Here is a 20,357-nt window from a genome sequence, read left to right on the forward strand (position 1 = left end):
TTATTCAAGCAGATAGTCACAGTCTGTGACTGTCAAAGCTTTGGTAGCTATGTTCGTCCGGTACACTATAGACGTTTCATGGATACATTGCATAAATGACACTACACGGGTACCATGCGGTACAGTGTGATATGTAAAAGTATCGATGTGTTAGAATTTTGTTAAACGAAAAATCTTGGTACATTTAAATAAATCTTAATTTAAAGTAGATCAGAATGTTCATCAGTGTAAGAAATTCTGTTATATTACAGATTAGAAAATATGGTAAGAAATCAAATTAAGAATAGCTATAAATAATAGGTTATACGTTTGCAGACTGTACAAAGTAGCAAATGTAAATTTAAAATTTATACATTACTTTAATATTAATCGTAATTCTAGGACAACGAACATACATTCGTCAATCTATAGGTAAATTTACAAATAACTTAAATCGACAAACCGAAGAGTCATCATCTACTCTTTGTCGAACATGTGGACAACCAACAGCAATAACACACCCTCATCTAATGAAAGATGGAGAAGTTGTACCAGGTATTCCACTCAGTGAATTCAGAAAGAGAAGGAGTAAACTGATGGAAAATATTGTTTCACATGCTAGTGGCACAAGTCCCAGCAAACCACATATTGTGATTATTCCATCATCCTCTAAAGTGTACATGTCTGACAAAATACCGTATGTTTTCCGCCAAAACACAGATTTTTTATATTTCACTGGTTGTCAAGAACCCGACAGTATTTTGGTAATTACAGCAAAGAATGAAAATTTTGTAACCACGCTGTTCGTAAGGGAACAAGACAAGCATTTTGAATTATGGGATGGTCCTAGAACTGGAGTCGAAGATGCACCAAAAATGTTTGATGTTGATTTTGCACTTCCTGTAACAGAGTTTGAACAGTTTTTTGTTTCATTTATAAATGAAAACAAAAAGAGTATAATTTGGTATGATAATATTGATACAGTACAACCAAGTCTGCATAGAAAATTACTTGAATTAATTAAAGTAACTGATAGTCAAAGATTTGTTTCTCCAATAAGTATAATGCATAAAATTAGATTAATTAAATCACAATATGAAATTGACTTAATGAAAAAAAGCTGTGAGATTGTTTCAGCAGCAATATCTAAAACAATAAAAATATCAAAACCAGGATTGAGCGAGCATCAACTTTTTGCAACTGTGGATTATGAATGCCGCATGAATGGTGCTGAATTCTTAGCATATCCACCAGTTGTTGCAGGAGGTAAAAATGCTAATATCATTCATTATATTACTAATAACCAGATTATTCAAAACGGAGATATGGTTTTGATGGATGCAGGTTTGTCTAATATGCTAATCCACATAAAATTGCGTTTTTATTTAAGTTCAGTATAATTTTATCTTTTCAACTTTCGTTAGGTTGTGAGTATCATGGTTATTCATCGGATGTAACCAGAACATGGCCGATTAATGGCACATTTACACAAGAACAAAGAATTTTATATGATATCATACTGGACGTTCAAAACATTTTAATTAATACATTAAAAGAATTGCCTTCCTTGGATCAATTATTTCAAGATATGTGTTCTTTGTTAGGCAAAAGATTACAAGAAATTGGATTAATACCAAAACATTTGAGCAGAGATAAGTTACTTTCTGCAGCTTATTCTTATTGTCCGCATCATGTAAGTCATTACTTGGGAATGGATGTACACGACACAGGGAAAATTTCCAGAAGCATAAAACTTCAACCAGGGATGATTGTGACTGTAGAACCCGGTATAATAGATTGACAAATATCACTTTATTTGTAACTTTCAGAATAATTATTTTATTATTTTCAGGTATATATATAAATCCTAGAAACCAATTCGCCTTACCAGAATTTTATGGTTTAGGTATTCGCATCGAAGATGATGTCTTAATAACGGAAAGCGGATCAGTAATTTTAACAGAAAGTTGTCCAAAAGGAATTGCTGAAATAGAAACTTTAGCGAATCAAAATCAATAATAACAATAAAAATACTATGTAAATATTTATGTCAGTTAATTCTTCTAATTTTACGATACATTGATGTAGATAATGAATTAATCATTTTATTTTATTTCAGATTAAACAAGTAATACGTTGAAACCGATTATGTACAAAATTATATAGATTCTCGTTAATTAAAAATTTATTTAAAATTAAATAAGAGGAGGTACAGTAATATAGTATGTGCAAAAGGAACTACTTCGACATATCAGTTACGGATCACTGCTCAAATTCGAACATTTTATATATTGTAAAAGGATATACTATTAATAAAAAAAAAGCAAAAAATTATTATGTCCGCTGCAAGAATATCAAATTAAAAAGTATTTGTTATACCTTCACTTCTGATTTAATAGTAACACTATGTTCGGATATAAAATAATTATTATTAATATATAAATTGCAAAATTATTCAAAACACCGTTTTTAAAAATATTTATCAACGGAACATTTCTTACATAACAGCATTTCTGAATTTCATATCGGCTTGCTTTAAACCGATAAAATTCGTTAATTGCTTTACCCGCAGACGTGCCCAAACAAGATGATCATGCATTGCATGAATCTGAGCTGCTGCGAGTGCTGCACTTTCAGGATAAATGACTGTGGTGCACCCAATTCCTATGAGAATAGAATATACTTAATAGTATACTTTTAGCACAGATTACGATTACAAACAAATATACTTTGTAATTCACCTGAAGGTACATTAATCGATGACCATAAATCTTGTGAAATGTTTTCTGGTTTGCAAGGTGGACAATTAATAACAGGCAAAGGCGTATTTCCCGACAATACTGGACCCAATCCGTTACTTCTCCCTGCTACAGCTATTAGCACTACCTGTAAGAGACAAAACTTGTGAGAATTGAGAATTCAGTTTTTCTATAAAGTAACTCTTACATTTTTATTGAGTATATGAAATATTTCTTAATAAGAAAATACTGAAATTCTAACCAAGATAATAAAAAATAAACATACCTTTTCACAGCTACCTTCATACTCTGCAAGAATACGCAATGTTTCCTGAGTACCTTTGTGGGCACTACTTACTCGAAGTTGTACATTTAAACCTAAAGACTTAGCATATTTTGCTATTGTTTTACAATGCTCACTATCAGATGGTGAACCCATTAAAATAACAACGAGACTACTATGTGGTAGAATGAGATAGTCTAATTGATCTGCCACCCATTTAAAATTATGTTTTACAACATCCAAGTCTTCTTGAGTTACTGTACTTAAATTTCTATATACCTGGTATAAAAAATGTAATGCTAAAATAAGAAATTAAATCATAGTAAGTAAAATAATTGTATCAAGTACTTGTTTGTCTTTCATCAGCCTTTTATCACCAGATGGCCAAAGTCGCCAAGAATCACTATCAATTATATCTGCTACCATAATTTCACCATTTGTGTCTAAACCAAATTCTATCTTCATATCTATAAGAGCACAGTTTCTGGTTGCCCATGCTCTTTCCAAAATTTCAAAAACAACAAGGGTGGTATATTTCATAATATCATATTCATCTTTTCCTATTGTAATTCCATTCAACTTAAAACCAGCAGAAATAATTTGTTCCTCTGACCATTGAGGATCATGATTTTCATCATCTTTAAAGAATGTTTCCTGTAATGGTGGATTAAACCTATATCCTTCAGGAACTCCTACAAAACCATATGAGTAAATACATACAAAATTCCATAAGTTTGAGGATATCTATTGAGTTTTTATACCTGAATGTCTGCGTAGAAAACTACCAGTAGCTAATCTTCTAGTAACCCATTCAATTGGAACCATTTGACACTTTCTGGCAATGAAAGCAGTGTCACTTACTACTTTAACAAAGGCAGTTTTCAGTCCAGCCTCATTTAATAATTGAAATACTTTAGCTGTAGTAGCTGTACTAATTGCAGCTTTGCCTTCTAACTCATGAGATTTTACACCATCTCCAGCAGTAATGCGATCTTTACTTTGTAAGAGACATAATGTAGGATCATCAGAAAGTTCAAAGACTTTTTTAGTCTTCCCTTCAATAATCAATTTTCCACATTTGTATTCTATACAGACGAAAAATTGTTTATAAAACAATTAAATAATTTAAACAAATAAATAAATCATCAAAAAAGTATTATCTTAGATACATTTTTTAAATTAATAATATTTCGTTTTGATTTTTGTATAAATATTAATGACAACTCGAAATCACATTTTAACGCGATCGTTTAATTACCTATTAATTCTTGTTAATCGCATAAAGTGACTATTCACTTAAATCGTAATTTAAACAACTAAAACAAAATATAGCTTTTGTATATTTTATATACAAAAAATATTTTTATTAATCAATCAATTTTTCGCTGAAATAATTAGTTCTTCAGATAGAAAATTATAATGTTTTAAATTTCTTTCGAATAATAATAATACAAACGAGGTACATGTCTATAAAATCTATCTATACTTTGTTTATAATAATGCATAGATCCTATTGTACAGTCCTTTCAAAAAAACCTTTTATACAATAATATGAATCTTTCCAATGTAAGCATCGCGTCGGTACATTGCGAAACGCACATTACATTGAGTTAATTATAAATCAACGATATCATTTTATTTTGTTGTTTTAATACATGTCATAAGACCGCGATTCTTAACCTATGGTCTCCAGACCCCCGGGGGGTCGCAGTCTTCACACACACACGCGCGCAAATAAGTCACTGAGAGAAAAGCATGCGATATTTGTTGGACGGTTACATGTTTAACACTGCGATTGTATTTATTTATTTATAATAAATATCCTTCCTCTAAATTTAAAAATTGTTTATATATATATATATATATATCTGATGCACGTCATGGATTTACATCTCATGTTAAATTTTGGGGGTTTGTGATAATAAAAAATTATTTAAAGGGGTCCGTGGTAAATAAAAAATTAAGAATCGCTGCTTAAAGCCAAACATATAACAATTTTCCTAATTGTCTGAGCAGATGAAGAATTTCTATTTCGAAAAGGGAATCAAATATTTTAAAATTAAAATAATATGCTCAGATTTATAAAACATATTACGCATAGAAACAACAACTAACATTTTTATTTATAATTAAAACATCCGTATTAAATTGTTACTTACCGGTCATGTTTCCTCTTATCCGTTTCCAGCACGAATGTCGGTTTCTCACTTATATCGTATGCTGTAGACGGAAGGTCGGATTTCAGTTGTTAAGAGCAAGAAGGCAAATGTGAGCCTTTCTCTCTCGATTCTCACGAGGCGGTCCGAAATTACTTCGGGCAACTTCGGAGAGTCGAGAAAAAGGGCATGTGTCATTTTGCCTTTGTCGGGTTTCCGAAACTCCACGAGCTCACATACGCGTGATCTGGCATAATATGAGAAAGCACCTTCGGTACTTTTCTGGAATCTCTGACTTATTGTCGAATCGTTAACGACCTCCCCTTCTAAAATTCTGCTTCATTCGATTAGCGTAAATTTATAAAATATCTTAACACGGATAAACTGGTAAATAATGTAGATCGCGCGTATCATATAAACAAAAACTATTGAAAAACCATGAAGGCCTCTATTGATTCTTGTGTGAATTGTATAAAATAAATAGCAGAGAAAAACGATTCCATAAATAATATTTTTATCGTTATATAATTTAAAATTGATGCATAATGTGTTTACAGAAGATATAAACTATGGACAACTTCTTCGATGCAAATAAGAAAATATATTGATGATCGAACGTAAAATAATATTTATTTAAATAAGTTTATTACTATATACATAGCCACATGATTAAATAGTTTTTATGAAAGTTTGGCGAATTATACTTGCTTTTCTAATTGATATAAGCAAGCAATCAAAGAATTTAAAAATAAGATAATAACTAAATGAGCTAACCCCTCCAGTCAAAAGCAGGTTTCCATTGGTTAACACAATCATTTGTGCTACGGAAGCCAGTCGAGTGCAGATATGCCAGAAAAGCACCGAAGGTGCTTTCTCACACTATGCCAGATCACGCGTACGTGAGCTCGTGGAGTTTCGGAAAGTCGACAAAGGCAAACTGACACATGCCCTCTTTCTCGATTATTCCGAAGCTGCCCGAAGTAATTTCGGTCCGCCTCGTGGGAGTCGAGAGAGAAAGGCTCACATTTGCCTTCTCGCTCTTAACAACTGAAATCCGACCTCCCGTCTACGGCATACGATTTGGAATCTCGAGCCGTGATTTTCGACTGCCCAGGCATTTTTATTTTCCGACCTATGTAGGCGCACATAAGCAAAGTACCCATAATGGAAAAAAAATTTTGTAAAATTTATTTTACGGAAATACACGTTTTAAGACCCTCTGATCATATTTTAATTATTGAAAAAAAAGAAATTTTTTTTTATTATTCCCATGTATGAGTGTACATATGTATATTATTAATACGATTGAGTATAAATGGCTGAATGAATTTAAATGGAACTTTACATTTCAGTTTTATGTTCTCATTTCAAAGTCCGATTAGTCTTTGTCTATAATCAGCCCATGGATAATAATGATTATATCTCTTGTTTCATAGTTGTTCCGATACATAGGCGTAATTTATAAAAGATCTTTTAAATGTTTCATATAAATCTTGGGAAGAATTCAATTTTATGTAAGAAAAATTAAATAAACTTTTTCTTTATCTTCTCTAGAAAAGAAAAACTTAAATGAAATCTTATACATTACATGCTTACTTAAATCGCATTGAAAACGAATACCACAAATGTTTTAGAATAATGTGCAAAATGGTTTTACTCGCAAAGGGTTAATTGAGAAATAAATGCTTGGTAATTAAAAACAGCAGTAAACAACTTAACCGGCTGGGATTTTCGCTAAAACAAATTGAAAACTCGATTCTAATAAGGGAAAGTTGGAATGGTACCCGATTTTGGGTTAAGTTTTACTGCAAGATATTATTAAAGTTATTACAGCTACTTATCTTCAAGAATAGAACCAAATTCACCAATAATCAGCATGCCGTGAAGGATGAGGTGTTTGATTGCAAGTTCAAGCTTCTTTTGCTCTGCAGGTTCGAACCCTGCTAAAAGAAATCTTTTTTTTCTTAATTATATTTTAATCGTACGCTAAATGTGACATTATATTTTTGTCTGATCTTCGAATATTTTTTTTTAAAGTTGAATTTACCAATTACATTTAACATGTGTTATTTTCAATATATGAAGTACATGAATCTGAATGGTATTTTTCGTAAAAACAGTCAAAACATAAAAATTTTAAAAACCACGTACATCTAATGAGAATTCTGTTCTCACAGAAATTACAAAATTTTGTATTTAACTCTGATGGAAAGGCCGCTTCATTTACATTGATATAATGTGAATGATTTTCGGATTTCGATTTACTTGTACCTCGTACTTTTTACCTTATACTTCAGGTAAAAAGGGATATAACTGGCTAAAACAGTTTTATGATAGTACCTGGTAACTCATGTTACTGTTCTAAAATGAAACGCTGTTTTGTACCTTTAAAAATATTCGACTATGTCCTTTTCAAATTTAAAATCCAACCCATACTTTGTATCATACTGGCAAACGGGATCACTATTCCTTTGTTTTTAAACGGTTTGATGGTGGGAATCTCGTGACTATAGCTCGTATGTACATTAATCAAAAATTAATGTATTCACGAGCTCTTTTTTCATTACGTTAGTTTAAACATTTCAATATTGCACATTGCATAATTAAATAACAGTTTTTTACATTTCCCTCCTGATGGAAGAGACCACCACCTTTCCGTGGTTTCCATTGAGCGGTATCGTGCACATTATTAATTTTTATGGATCGATACAATCATTTTTTTATGCAAAATTAAGCCAAATCAAACATATAATATTTAGTTCGTCATATCAAATTGATACGGTTAACTTAAAATATATCGAGGAAAATCATTATTAATTAATTTCCTCAACTATTAATTCTACTTTTTTGTTTATGTTATAAAAATATGAACTCTTCTTATTGAAAAATGCCACAGCGTGCACGATACTGGCAAAGAGTGGACTCTCATTTTAATTTATTAATTTTCAATCTTAAAGAATTTTGATTTGAAAAAATCGTATTATTAATATGCATATGTTTGCTCATACATGGGAATAATAAAAAAAAATTTCTTTTTTTTCAATAATTAAAATATGATCAGAGGGTCTTAAAACGTGTATTTCCGTAAAATAAATTTTACAAAATTTTTTTTCCATTATGGGTACTTTGCTTATGTGCGCCTACATAGGTCGGAAAATAAAAATGCCTGGGCAGTCGAAAATCACGGCTCGAGATTCCAAATCGTATGCCGTAGACGGGAAGTCGGATTTCAGTTGTTAAGAGCGAGAAGGCAAATGTGAGCCTTTCTCTCTCGACTCCCACGAGGCGGACCGAAATTACTTCGGGCAGCTTCGGAATAATCGAGAAAGAGGGCATGTGTCAGTTTGCCTTTGTCGACTTTCCGAAACTCCACGAGCTCACGTACGCGTGATCTGCCATGTGTGAGTATCGCACCGGGTGCTGAATCTGGCATCTATGGTCGAGTGGCATATTTCATGCGGATCTCTTTCAAGCTGACAGCAGAACAACACGACATTCAAACGTTTGACGCGCGTGGTATGTATGGCACACATGCTTTAAACTCGTATACTTAAATGAGAATGCCGTCCGAAATAATCATCGAGTCCTATAAAGCATACATTCTTACAAAAATGCTACGAAGAAAGTTTATTCATGCGAAATAAAGCTTAAAAGAATTATAGATGTAACTTACTTTTTATATTTGGTACAAGGCCGCCAAGAATTTCATTCAACAAGTGAGTACAGTCTCTAATAAAATTATGACTCTAACACAACACAAGCTTATATTATAATAATCAATTGAACCTTGAATAAATTAGTAGAATTATTACGATAACAATATTATCAGAAAAAAATTAAATCCTTTACTGAATTGTCTACATTTTTTATGTAATTTATTTCCTTCAAACAAGCTTATTTCAACCTACATTATAAATACGTACTTGCACACGTGCGTATTTTATTAGAACTCTTTAATTGTATGAAGTATAAGTTTTTTCTTTAGAGCAAGATCTATAATATTATATCTGTCTATAAGAGTAGTTTATGAGTATAAATGTTTTTCATGAACACTGATGTCAATGTGGTACAATGACGAAATCAGTTGCGAAATGCTGATTAAGCAAGTGTATACAAAAAATACAGTAGTAACATTGAAAGATGAGTTCTATCAGCTCAACAGGGGTCAATAGTTTACAAGAACGTTACTGATAATTCCGGAGAAATCTCGAGGGGGTCTGGTTCATGTTTTACAGTATAAGAATACTAGTAATATTGTTTACTTTTGTAAGGATTGTGTAATGTTATATATGTTGAAGAATATAATTTTTAAATTTTAAGAGAAAACTAATTCTGTAATGTACAGTTAATAATCTCATTTTTAATTTAACATAGTGAAATAAAATATTTATCATAAAATTATAATTTAATATACAGTTTAATTAACCATTATTTACATATATGGTTTTTAGACTTAAATGGAAATGTCTCGCAGCATGCAAGCAGAATCTTGCAGTCGAATAATGTCTATAGAAAATGAAAGAGGTAAAAGGTTGCCTGTTAAAGGAGAGGCTAAGAATTTAGGAATGTCTGGCCTTACACACGAATGTGGAGTTTTTGGATGCATAGCTGCTGGTGATTGGCCCTCTCAAATTGATGTTGGTCAAGTTATTTGTTTAGGTAAATTAGAACATATTTAACATTGCTTATTTCTTTTTTAAATTACCAACTACTTCTGGCAGACAACATGTTTGTAGGTTTGGTTGCCTTACAACACAGGGGCCAAGAAAGTGCTGGTATTGTTACCAGTGAAGGTGTTTGTTCAAAGTCCTTTCATGTTCACAAGGGTATGGGAATGATTAATAACATTTTTAATGATGAAAATATGAAGAAACTCTGTGGAAATCTTGGAATTGGTCATACTAGATACAGCACAAGTGCAGCAAGCGAAGAAGTCAATTGTCAACCATTTGTAGTTCATACTGCACATGGGGCATTAGCAGTTGCTCATAATGGAGAACTTGTGAATACAGAATCGTTAAGAAAAATGGTAATTTATGTATGGTACAGTTCAGTATAGTTGTGCTCCATTGGAATTTGTTATTAATACTTTGTGATTTATTAGGTATTAGGTCGAGGAGTTGGCCTATCAACCTACTCTGACTCTGAGTTAATAACACAAGCTCTTTGCTTGAATCCTCCTGAAGGTGAAGTTAATGGCCCAGATTGGCCAGCACGTATAAAACATCTTATGCAGTTAGCACCATTATCATATTCGTTAGTAATTATGCAAAGGGATAAGATATATGGTGTTAGAGATCCTTATGGGAATCGTCCATTATGCCTTGGAAAAATTGTACCAATTGGTAATTTAGGTATGTAATCAAATTGTAAAAGATAGATAAAGTACTGTTATAATAGAATACTAAAATTGTATAACTACATTTTATAATATAACAAAAATAAATAACTTGTTTCTTTGCACTTTATTCAATTTGATTTAATATTTTCATGCAGCAGGAGATGAATCAGACGATGACGACGAAGCCGAAGGTTGGGTCATTTCATCCGAATCTTGTGGATTTTTAAGTATTGGAGCACGATATGTGCGCGAAGTATTTCCTGGAGAAATAGTAGAGTTGACCCGCGAGGGTATTAAAACTATAGATATTGTTGATAGACCAGATAAAAAGCCACAAGCCTTTTGTATTTTCGAATACGTTTATTTTGCACGAAGCGACAGTATTTTCGAAGGTAAACCATAATAATAAATATTGAAAGAAGAATATATAATACCAATTGTGATATATATCTTGCATAAAAACTTACTTAATAGGACAAATGGTTTATTCTGTTCGTATGCAATGTGGACGAGAACTTGCTTTAGAATGTCCAGTGGATGCAGATATAGTCAGTTCAGTACCTGAATCTGGAACTGCAGCAGCACATGGCTATGCTAGACAGGTAAAGATGTTAAATCTGTTCTTTATATGATTAATCTGAAGTATAAACTTGAGGTTTGTACACATTTTATAAAAGAATAAAAATAGTGTTGAAAAAGAATTTTTTACTTTTACAGTCTCAAATACCTTTTGCGGAAGTATTGTGCAAAAATAGGTATGTTGGCAGAACATTTATTCAACCTAGTACACGACTTAGGCAACTTGGTGTAGCAAAAAAATTTGGAGCCTTATCAGAAAACGTAAAAGGAAAAAAGTTAATTCTTATTGATGATTCAATTGTTAGAGGAAATACTATTGGACCTATTATTAAATTACTTCGTGATGCAGGAGCAAAGGAAGCAAGTATCCTTTTCAACCACTTTTAATTTCGTATTTTATATATTATCCAGGAACATATAAAAAAACAAATGACATCTACATGTATTTTCGTAGGTTCATATTAGAATAGCTTCTCCTCCGTTAAAATATCCATGCTACATGGGAATAAACATACCAACAAGGGAAGAACTAATCGCAAATAAATTAGATAATATAAAACTAGCAAAACATGTTGGAGCTAACAGTTTAACATACCTCTCAGTGGATGGACTTATTAAAGCTGTAAGATTTGGTATGGATAATCGAGAAAGCAGTTATATTGGTCACTGTACTGCTTGTTTAACTGGTGATTATCCTGATGAACTTCCTGGTGATTTGGATTGGTGAAATAATGAACCGTACTTACAAATCTATAGACAGTGATACATTATTAAACTATGTATTATCAACATTATCTATTATCATATCACAACCAAAGCCACGTAACAAGATCTAATTTAATGTAATTTAAAATTTTGTTGTACATGTCAGCTCAGCATATAATATCAAAAATAGTTCAGTATTTCGAGAAATAATTTAAATAGTTGATACAAATTTATTAAAAAGTATTGTCTGTGAGATTTTTAAATAAAAGAAACAGAAATTTTTCTCTTTACATATATATATTAATTGATAAGTATAATGTAATAAGAAAATTTTATTAAAAAATATAAACAAAGAAGTAAATAAATATTATTAAAAATATTAACGTCTTATGTTCCTGTTCTAAAATTTAAAAAAACTGTATATTTAGTGTCCGGTGTCCATTAGAGAGTTTTGTTTTCAAAAGTTAAGAATTTTTACACACAGAAGCCGATTTTGCGATAGTTTCGAGTGACTAGGCAACTTTTAACATGAAGGTTCTTCTTCACGTATCTATCTAAAAGAACCATTGATTCTTGAGAACAAAATTCTCCAGTGGGCACCAGACATAAATACTGCTTTATATTTAAAACTTTTGTTATAAATATTAAAGAGATACTAAAATTATTGAGAAATAGGATATTAGCAAAATAAAACAATTGGTGAAAAGTAAAAGTAATACATACATTTATATCAATTCACTGTTGTGTTTGTATTTTCTTCTGCAATTGCTTTCAATTTTTCTAAAATCTCTTTCATTTTTGCTTCTCGCTTAAGTTGTTTCATAGTTTTGCTATTAGTTGAATCTATTTGATTAGCTTCCATTTTTGACCTTTCAATCAATGTAGTTTTATGCTCCTCATTTAACATTTCATTTTCACCTTCAGTAATATCTAATGTATTTTCACTTTCAGTAACACTGGATTTATTCAATTCTTCTGATTTTTTTTCAATATTTAATGATTCTTTATGTTTATTATCAAGTAATGAAGTTTTATCTTTTGATAAAATTCGTGTGTTTCTGTTTTTTATTCTCTGTACATTATGAACTTTACTAATGTTCTTCTTTTGAGATGTCTTGGTTTTATATGTCTTTATAGATTTAACTGGACAAGAACCATGATCTTTTGAGACTGAGGATTGGGCTTCTAATAAGTTCTTAAGTTCCTTGAGATTATCCTCAGAAATTTCTTCAGCCACATCTGCATTTTCACTGGCAATTTCTTTAGGAAACTTAAATTTAGAATAAAGTTTGTTATCAGAGTAATTTTGCTCATCTTCTAATCTACCACAAATATCTTCAGATACATTCGTACTGCCAAATTCTTCTTTATGTCTATATATGGCAAAAGGGTTATCTTCATCAGAATCAGACTCTAACATAATACCTTGTGATTTTTTTTGTTGCCTAATTCGTTGTTTTTCTAAGTATAAATTCAATGCTTTCAATCTATTGTTGCGCATAGTCTTCCAAAAAGAAAGAGCTATAAAACAATGTTTATTATGGTTTAAATAATCCTTACAAGAAATATAATCTTGCCAAGTACAGTTAATAGTAAATTGTACCTTCTGTTTGATATCGATGTGGTACTCCAGCCTGTTTAAGTGTATCCAAATTTGGAATGCATTTGCAATGCTCAGAATCACCAAGAACTTCAGTTCTAGGTTTTATAAAAACTCTTTGCATCTTTAGAAACTTTTTACTTTTAGCAAAATATTTTAAATTAGGAGCAACATCAAAGACAGGATCATCCACCACAGAAGTCTCATTTTTTGTAAAGAACATGTATGTACCATTAACATCTTCATAAGTACCTTCATAGAACTAAAATTATAAACACACATTTAATATCAGAATAATTTTATGTCGTATTATTCGATCTGCACAAAATCATAAATCTAAACATTTGAATACTTTCGTTAACCACAGTAAGTTTATAGTTACCTTTCCGTTAATTTGCATTATCGGATGTTCTGTGTCTATACCGATCATATCTAACTGTAACTGTTCTTGACTAAATATATTACCATCGACGAGTCCTTCGAATTCTACGTATACAAAAATCTCTTCCTCGTCTTCGGGTAACTCATTATCGGATCCCATTTCGATTGTCACTTGTTAATCTTTCACTGGAAACTGGAAATCATTCATCGTGTAATATGTACTTACATACATAAACGCATACTTATCGTAAACGTTTATTTGAGGTTGGGTCAGTGAATATTTCTTCCTATGTATCTCAGGGTTGTTGGTAATGGTCGGCATATATTTGTTACGTTGGTGAAAATGTTGGAATTATTCTGGAAAAATTATTTTCGGTTGCCTCCTCAAAAATGTTCTCTTACATCTCCAAAAAGTCCAATCTAAATGAATAATAATTTAAAAAAAAATCAAATATTTGTTACTTTTAGAACTGTTACACAGAATCCCACCTTAAACCACATTGTTGTAATATATAACGACATTACCAGATATTTTGAATGGTACGTAACGTATATGCATATTTAATGCAGATATTTTTCTTGCGTTCTTATGAAATAACTATTAATTAAATAATATATATTAAAATAACAATTACTTACAATTAATTTTGTATTTAACAATTTATTCATTATTAATTAAGTTCATCAAATTGTATCATCCACGTGCTCGGTAAGAGGATATACAATAATTTTGTTAAATTTTTCGTGCAATATTGCAGTCGCGTATTTTCCTCGATTGTTATGAGATTAACAAATAAATATGAAACAACAATGTTAAGCATTTGATCTCTTGAACGAATTTTCTGAAGGTTTATATTTTAATATAAATAAGTATATATATAAGTTCGAATTAAATTACAATTAGGTTTATTAAATAAATATATTTTTCTTTTATACTGTGAATAAAACAATTTTCTGTGTTGTACAGGATAAAAAATGGTGAGACATAATAATCAATTACCGGAAAATCTTCCACAATTGCAGAATCTTATTAAACGTGACCCAGAATCTTACAAAGAAGAAGTAAGTTTTTTAATATAATACTATGCATAAATTATAAAATGACTTACACGCATGTATTCTTATAGTTTCTTCAACAGCAGCAGCATTATAAGTCTACTTTGGAAGTGTTTTGTCTAACACCAAATAAATTTAACAAGAGTCTTGATGAAATAATCACCTTTTTAGCACAGGTAAGGATTTTGGTAATATAAGGATGTACATATGTGAATTTATAATTCTTATTAATTCATATTCTTAATATAGTCCTAGTGTTATGAAACTGTAGTATGTTAGAAGAGTTCTTTCTCTTCCAGGTATGATAAACAAAATATAAGAAAAAAAATTTCAGGAAACAGTTTCTATATTGTAACATTCTTACAATTGGTTATTATATTATTAAGGAATTTTTAAAAACAGTAATCATGGAAAAATATTTGGAATCTGTAGAAGAAAAGATTATATGTCGGAAAAGTGTTATAAATCAACTTTATTCATTGATTGGTTACTCAGATGAACCAATGCCTTGCAGCATATTTGTTTATGGACATATAGCTACTGGAAAGTCTTTAGTAGTGGAAACTATGCTTTCCTATTTAAAATACAATGTTACTATAATTAATTGTATTGAACATGCGAATAGTAAACACATATTTGATTATATCTTGAGTGATCTATCTTTGAATGTGACTAATTCTAAGATGAATACCAAATTGCAACTCAAATGTGACAATATTATAGACTTTATAATTAATCTTAAAGAGGTTTCATTAAAGGACAGTCGGCCGATTGTAATAGTGTTCGATAAATGTGAAAAACTAAGAGATATGAATGCTAGTTTATTACCTGCATTCTCAAGATTGAAGGAGCTATCAAATGTTAATGTCTGTGTAATATTTATAAGTGGTATAGTATGGGAAAAGTTTCATGCAAAAATCGGTATCTACGAACCGATTAAAGTTCATTTTCCACAATACAATCGAAATGAATTTGCGGAAATACTGCTTTCATTCAAAACATGTGATTATGAGGAATTGTTTTACAAAAATTATTTAAATTTATTCCTCTCTGTATTCTTTCGATTCTGTAGAGATCTTAATGAACTTCGTTACATGGCCAAGATAAATTTTTCTAAATACATACAACCTATTGAAACTGATAAATCTAAGAAGGTTGACTCTGCCATACTATGGAGAAACATTTCTGCTGTTTTTAAGGCAAACTTAGAAGTTATTTATCTGCGAGTTTCGTCTGATGATTTTGTAAAAAATAATCAATTTTCTAAAGAAATTGAATCAACAACAAAATTAGCATTAAGTTTTGAATTACCATATTATGCAAAATATATGTTAATTGCTTCATATCTTGCCTCGTATAATCCTGCAAAAGAAGACAAACATTTGTTTGTGAAAGAAAAGACAAAGAAAAAAATAAAAGCTACTATTAAAAAAAAAACAGCAAAATTAAGTACACAATGTGGCCCTTATAATTTTCCAGTATCTAGAATGCTTGCTATTTTTTGCGCTATTCTCGATGAAAAAGTTGATATAAATGCCAATTTGCTTGCACAAATACCATCTATGTGTCAACTTGGTTTATTAACTGTTGTGGGAAATTATAATTTAGATGAACCTAAGCTTAAGTGTTGTGTATCCTACGATTTCATTCTCGTTATAGCTAAGACTGTTGGATTTTCTATTCAGAATTATATATATGATATGCATTAAAGAATGTGTACGTTCGATAAAACGCTATTATATATTGTCTTTTGTATTTATTTCTCGATTTTTAACAAATAAAGAGTTACAATTTGTAAATAAATTTTGTTTTTGTATGGACAAAATACTTTATAACAATATACATACAAAATTAGATACAGATTATTACTTTTCGATTATAACATAATTTCATTGTTTTAATGCAGGTGGCTCATTGTTACCCAAATACTTTAGAATCATTCCCTCAGGAAATCATTGATGTACTGCAAACTTATAATACAGTACTTGACAATGAAATGCGATTAGTAAGTGTGCAATAAAACAAGCTGTTATTAAATCTAGCTAATTTTTTCTGAATTAATTATACTAATTAGTACTTTTTTTGTAGACATTTTGCAAAGCTCTAATTCAACTGCGTAACAAATCTCTTTTGGAACCCACTGTGCTTCTGAATTTATTTTTCCAACTTTTAAGATGCCAAGATAAAAATTTGAGACAATTTCTTGAAACACATATTATTGCTGATATTAAAAATGTTAATGCTAAACAAAAAAATACAAAACTTAATACAACTTTGCAAAACTTTATGTTTTCAATGTTGAAAGATTCTAACATTAGAGCAGCAAAAATGTCTGCGGATATTATGATAGAATTGTACAATAAAAACATTTGGAATGATGCAAAAACTGTAAATGTGTTGGCAACAGGATGTTTTGCTAAAACTACAAAAGTCATGGTCGCTTGTTTAAAATTTTTTTTGGGATCGAGTATAGTAGATCGAGAAAGTGACGATAGCGATAGCGATAGCGAACCGAATATTAAAGAAATTATTATGTCTAATAAAGTAAATAAGAAGACAAAGAAACGTGAGAAACAATTAGCAAAAGCAAAGCAGTTGTTAGCGGTAAGTCAGTGACGATCAACACATTGTTGTTAATGTTATAATTTTCTTCTACTGCATATTTAATTTTTCTCTATTTTAGAAGTCTAAAAAGAAAGCTACAAAAGCACCAGCATTTCATTTCTCAGCATTACATTTAATACACGATCCACAAGGTTTTGCAGAGAAACTATTTAAACAGTTGGAAAAAAATAATGATAGATTTGAAATTAAACTGATAACTTTAGATGTAATTTCTAGGCTTATTGGTTTGCATAATTTATTTCTACTAAATTTTTATCCATACCTTCAAAGATTTCTGCAACCACATCAAAGAGGTAAATATTTTTATTATCAAAAAATTATCATTACACCTGTATAAAATCTAAACTGGTTATCCCTAATCATTTTAGAGGTAACGAAACTTTTGCAATTTGTTGCTCAATCCTGTCATGAACTTGTACCTCCTGATGTATTGGAACCTGTTTTGAAAACTTTGGCAAATAATTTTGTTACTGAACGAAATTCTGCTGATGTTATGGCCATTGGGTATGTATAAATTAGCAGTTGATTGATGTTTCTAGAGTAGTGTTGTTTATTTCTTATAAATTGATTGCAGCTTGAATGCCATTCGAGAAATATGTGCGCGGTGTCCTTTAGTTATGAGTGCAGATTTATTACAAGATTTAGCACGATACAAGCATTACCGAGAACGTAGCGTAATGATGGCTGCACGTTCTTTGATCGGTTTATTTAGAAGCACAATACCAGAGTTTTTACATAAAAAGGACAGAGGACGGCCTACAGAGGCAACTGTTACTTTAGAAATCCCAAAGTATGGTCAAGTATCTGCTAATGATTTTGTTCCAGGAGCTGAAATTTTGCTTGATAATAAAGTAGACAAGGTTGAAAAATCTTCTGAGATTTACTTTGAAAATGATGTAAGTAATAAAGATATTGTGGAATGATGTATAATTAATGTATGTTTGTGATTAGTTTTGTAAAAAGGATTGTAATTTAAAAATCTTGATTACAGAGTAGTGACAATGAGTGGATTGATGTAAGCCACAGTAGCAATGATGAGAGCATTGATGATGATGATGATGATGATTATGATTATGATTATGACGATGACGACGATGATAATCATGATAATGATGAAAACTCACTTACAAATACTAAAAACGATGATAATAAAACTTCAACATGCAACATTGAATCTAACATAAAAGATAATAGCGACAATGTGGGATCTGCATTTAAGGAAGGACAGGTAAAAATCGAAAAACACAAAGATGATAGAGTGAATGAAAGTAATGAGTCAGAGAAAGAGATCGCAGATGTAAGAATTGTCGTTAACAGTGTACAAAATAAAAAACAAAAAAGTAAGCATAATATGATGAAAAGAATTGAACGAAAAAAACTAAAAATTAAGAAACAAGAAGACTCTAAAATTGAAAAAAGTCAGATAGGAATAGCAGAAAAAAAAGGAAAGGCATCTGTAATTTCTACCGAACGGATATTGACCGACGAGGACTTCGCGAAAATAGATATGGCACTAGCGAAGCAACAAGTAACGTATGCCAAGCGCAGCGTAAAGAGAACTCACTCAAATGATGGTGAACGTGGAGATTTTGTTAAATTGACGGATATTGAAAATATTTATAAGAAACGAAAACATGATAAACAAGCTCGTATCGAATCTGTAAAGGTTTGTTTCAGTTTTATCACAAAACTTAAAATGTCCCTCCTACATTTTAGAAAATACAATTGATTTCGGTTATACATTTGAACTACTTATTCAAGCCAGATATATCCTAATTAACTAAAATCAACTGTAGTTACTTAAAACGCGTTTGCAACAGTAAAACTAAAAGCAAAAAAAGATATATATTTGTTGATTTATTTTTTGTGGTTTCTTTCAGAGAGGTCAAGAGACAAGAGAAAAATTTGGTTACAAAGATGGTCGTCAAAATCCACTTTGTAGTAAAACAAATCGCGAAAAGAGAAAGACGAAAGCTTTTCAAATGTTGAAACACAAAATAAAAGCAAAAGTGAAACGTTCTTTCAAAGAAAAACAGATTGCTTTGAGGAATCATTTATTGAAGCAAAAGAGAATGAAATAATTAGCAGATGCATAAGCTCGTGCATACACATTTAAGTATTTTATATGTGAGCGAATATGTTCATGTATATAGATGACTGAATATAGAATTATATGTATAACCCAATTGTAATATTTTACATACATGTTGATTTTGTTATAATAAATTATAATAAAATATAATACAAAAATTTTAGACAAGATATTTCTGTACCTTCTACCACTTTCGAGTAAACATTCACTCATACTTAAACGAATAATACGGAAACAGAAAATTCCTTTAACAGAAAAGTGTCTTTAACGACCGTTCTAACAGAGGATCCGTGACAATCCGTGATGAATAAGAATCATTGGTGTACTATGCTTACCGATTTTAGTGTTATGGTTCAGTTGATTATCATTCATGAAGTCATCATTCTGAAACGTAGAGTGCGTTATAAAACCAATGATTTTTGTGAGGTTGGTGAATACTTCACTTTGAAACACTAACTTTCATTGAAATGCATCTTATATTATATTTTATCGGCGGTCATATATTTTTCCACTGAATGCTACGTCTATCCTAGATCACGTTTGTGGTTTAATGCTTTACCAATACTAATGCCATCTCACACAAAGTTTGAATCGTGACAAGATTATAATCACCTCTTATCTACTGTATATTTCTGTGTGCTACGCCTAGCTGTATCGCAATATTATTGTGTGGTGTGTAGTAGACGCGAAGTGATCATAATTTGATAAAAAATTGACATGTGTCCTTGCGAGTTAAATCGTTTTCGTTGTGCATTGATTGCAAATTATTTGTGAAGTTAGATGCCGGCAAGACGATTGAATACGTCGTTATTTAGAATAATA

The 20,357-nt window shown here is 30.7% G+C and overlaps 6 protein-coding genes across 18 annotated transcripts; 4 read left to right on the top strand and 2 right to left on the bottom strand.

Moving 5' to 3' along the window:
• Positions 1-4: 4 nt before the first annotated feature.
• Positions 5-3,340, top strand: LOC143344850 (xaa-Pro aminopeptidase 3). 5 transcript variants are annotated; one of them, XM_076771376.1, is made up of 6 exons: positions 10-264; positions 382-1,323; positions 1,404-1,766; positions 1,832-2,016; positions 2,099-2,936; positions 3,014-3,340. In XM_076771376.1, exons 1-4 carry the CDS (start codon positions 216-218, stop codon positions 1,996-1,998), a joined length of 1,521 nt encoding a protein of 506 aa, XP_076627491.1. In that variant the 5' UTR covers positions 10-215; the 3' UTR covers positions 1,999-2,016; positions 2,099-2,936; positions 3,014-3,340. The 5 variants fall into 5 exon arrangements, with proteins under 5 accessions (XP_076627495.1, XP_076627491.1, XP_076627494.1 ...); XM_076771379.1 differs by having other exon boundaries at positions 2,099-2,914; XM_076771378.1 differs by having other exon boundaries at positions 2,099-2,883.
• Paics (PAICS bifunctional enzyme) lies at positions 1,857-5,418 on the bottom strand. The gene is made up of 7 exons (XM_076771386.1): positions 5,160-5,418; positions 3,762-4,085; positions 3,349-3,692; positions 3,004-3,279; positions 2,721-2,865; positions 2,481-2,643; positions 1,857-1,963 (listed from the first exon to the last, which is right to left on the bottom strand). Exons 1-7 carry the CDS (start codon positions 5,164-5,166, stop codon positions 1,936-1,938), a joined length of 1,287 nt encoding a protein of 428 aa, XP_076627501.1. The 5' UTR covers positions 5,167-5,418; the 3' UTR covers positions 1,857-1,935.
• Positions 5,419-8,564: 3,146 nt separating this feature from the next.
• On the top strand, positions 8,565-11,803 carry LOC143344849 (amidophosphoribosyltransferase). Of its 4 annotated transcripts, none has more exons than XM_076771371.1 (8): positions 8,565-8,672; positions 9,608-9,815; positions 9,878-10,185; positions 10,261-10,510; positions 10,653-10,889; positions 10,972-11,099; positions 11,215-11,436; positions 11,531-11,803. In XM_076771371.1, exons 2-8 carry the CDS (start codon positions 9,614-9,616, stop codon positions 11,801-11,803), a joined length of 1,620 nt encoding a protein of 539 aa, XP_076627486.1. In that variant the 5' UTR covers positions 8,565-8,672; positions 9,608-9,613. The 4 variants fall into 4 exon arrangements, with proteins under 4 accessions (XP_076627486.1, XP_076627488.1, XP_076627490.1 ...); XM_076771373.1 differs by having other exon boundaries at positions 8,569-8,872; positions 10,656-10,889; XM_076771375.1 differs by having other exon boundaries at positions 8,579-8,872; positions 9,893-10,185; positions 10,656-10,889.
• LOC143344855 (uncharacterized) lies at positions 9,890-20,131 on the bottom strand. Of its 4 annotated transcripts, XM_076771390.1 has the most exons (6): positions 19,993-20,131; positions 19,871-19,919; positions 13,764-14,182; positions 13,385-13,643; positions 12,505-13,302; positions 9,890-11,826 (listed from the first exon to the last, which is right to left on the bottom strand). In XM_076771390.1, the coding sequence occupies exons 3-5, from the start codon at positions 13,920-13,922 to the stop codon at positions 12,512-12,514; spliced, it is 1,209 nt and encodes a 402-aa protein (XP_076627505.1). In that variant the 5' UTR covers positions 13,923-14,182; positions 19,871-19,919; positions 19,993-20,131; the 3' UTR covers positions 9,890-11,826; positions 12,505-12,511. The 4 variants fall into 4 exon arrangements, 2 of the variants coding, with proteins under 2 accessions (XP_076627505.1, XP_076627506.1); XR_013080166.1 differs by lacking the exons at positions 19,871-19,919; positions 19,993-20,131 and having other exon boundaries at positions 9,890-11,086; positions 11,672-11,826; positions 13,764-13,959; XR_013080165.1 differs by lacking the exons at positions 19,871-19,919; positions 19,993-20,131 and having other exon boundaries at positions 9,890-11,091; positions 11,672-11,826; positions 13,764-13,959.
• Mys45a (SDA1 domain containing protein Mys45A) lies at positions 14,171-19,664 on the top strand. Of its 3 annotated transcripts, none has more exons than XM_076771357.1 (10): positions 14,171-14,302; positions 14,730-14,824; positions 14,890-14,994; positions 16,725-16,823; positions 16,907-17,422; positions 17,502-17,736; positions 17,812-17,947; positions 18,018-18,339; positions 18,435-19,109; positions 19,324-19,664. In XM_076771357.1, exons 2-10 carry the CDS (start codon positions 14,738-14,740, stop codon positions 19,522-19,524), a joined length of 2,376 nt encoding a protein of 791 aa, XP_076627472.1. In that variant the 5' UTR covers positions 14,171-14,302; positions 14,730-14,737; the 3' UTR covers positions 19,525-19,664. The 3 variants fall into 3 exon arrangements, with proteins under 3 accessions (XP_076627472.1, XP_076627475.1, XP_076627474.1); XM_076771360.1 differs by lacking the exon at positions 14,171-14,302 and adding an exon at positions 14,330-14,471; XM_076771359.1 differs by lacking the exon at positions 14,171-14,302 and adding an exon at positions 14,509-14,610.
• On the top strand, positions 14,790-16,611 carry Orc5 (origin recognition complex subunit 5). The gene is made up of 3 exons (XM_076771385.1): positions 14,790-14,824; positions 14,890-14,994; positions 15,118-16,611. Exon 3 carries the CDS (start codon positions 15,226-15,228, stop codon positions 16,525-16,527), a length of 1,302 nt encoding a protein of 433 aa, XP_076627500.1. The 5' UTR covers positions 14,790-14,824; positions 14,890-14,994; positions 15,118-15,225; the 3' UTR covers positions 16,528-16,611.
• Positions 20,132-20,357: the final 226 nt, after the last annotated feature.

This window comes from Colletes latitarsis, chromosome 8 (genome assembly GCF_051014445.1).
Source record: "Colletes latitarsis isolate SP2378_abdomen chromosome 8, iyColLati1, whole genome shotgun sequence".
Lineage (NCBI taxonomy): Eukaryota > Metazoa > Arthropoda > Insecta > Hymenoptera > Colletidae > Colletes > Colletes latitarsis.

What these genes read in the sequence shown, in the direction of transcription:
- LOC143344850 (XM_076771376.1), top strand. Translation starts at nt 216, where the DNA reads ATGTTCATCAGTGTAAGAAATTCTGTTATATTACAGATTAGAAAATAT. An exon ending in TATGGTTTTGATGGATGCAG is followed by an intron (nt 1,324 to 1,403) that starts GTTTGTCTAATA and finishes AACTTTCGTTAG; the next exon opens with GTTGTGAGTATCATGGTTAT. An exon ending in GATTGTGACTGTAGAACCCG is followed by an intron (nt 1,767 to 1,831) that starts GTATAATAGATT and finishes TATTATTTTCAG; the next exon opens with GTATATATATAAATCCTAGA.
- Paics (XM_076771386.1), bottom strand. An exon ending in GGCTGATGAAAGACAAACAA is followed by an intron (nt 3,280 to 3,348) that starts GTACTTGATACA and finishes TTTTTATACCAG; the next exon opens with GTATATAGAAATTTAAGTAC. An exon ending in AAATTCAGAAATGCTGTTAT is followed by an intron (nt 1,964 to 2,480) that starts GTAAGAAATGTT and finishes TTTCTATTTCAG; the next exon opens with CAATTCCTTTTGGACAACTT.
- LOC143344849 (XM_076771371.1), top strand. Translation starts at nt 9,614, where the DNA reads ATGGAAATGTCTCGCAGCATGCAAGCAGAATCTTGCAGTCGAATAATG. An exon ending in TGGTCAAGTTATTTGTTTAG is followed by an intron (nt 9,816 to 9,877) that starts GTAAATTAGAAC and finishes TACTTCTGGCAG; the next exon opens with ACAACATGTTTGTAGGTTTG. An exon ending in CAGAATCGTTAAGAAAAATG is followed by an intron (nt 10,186 to 10,260) that starts GTAATTTATGTA and finishes GTGATTTATTAG; the next exon opens with GTATTAGGTCGAGGAGTTGG.
- LOC143344855 (XM_076771390.1), bottom strand. Translation starts at nt 13,922, where the DNA reads ATGGGATCCGATAATGAGTTACCCGAAGACGAGGAAGAGATTTTTGTA. An exon ending in TAATGCAAATTAACGGAAAG is followed by an intron (nt 13,644 to 13,763) that starts GTAACTATAAAC and finishes TTATAATTTTAG; the next exon opens with TTCTATGAAGGTACTTATGA. An exon ending in ACATCGATATCAAACAGAAG is followed by an intron (nt 13,303 to 13,384) that starts GTACAATTTACT and finishes ATTGTTTTATAG; the next exon opens with CTCTTTCTTTTTGGAAGACT.
- Mys45a (XM_076771357.1), top strand. Translation starts at nt 14,738, where the DNA reads ATGGTGAGACATAATAATCAATTACCGGAAAATCTTCCACAATTGCAG. An exon ending in TAATCACCTTTTTAGCACAG is followed by an intron (nt 14,995 to 16,724) that starts GTAAGGATTTTG and finishes GTTTTAATGCAG; the next exon opens with GTGGCTCATTGTTACCCAAA. An exon ending in AGATTTACTTTGAAAATGAT is followed by an intron (nt 18,340 to 18,434) that starts GTAAGTAATAAA and finishes TCTTGATTACAG; the next exon opens with AGTAGTGACAATGAGTGGAT.
- Orc5 (XM_076771385.1), top strand. Translation starts at nt 15,226, where the DNA reads ATGGAAAAATATTTGGAATCTGTAGAAGAAAAGATTATATGTCGGAAA.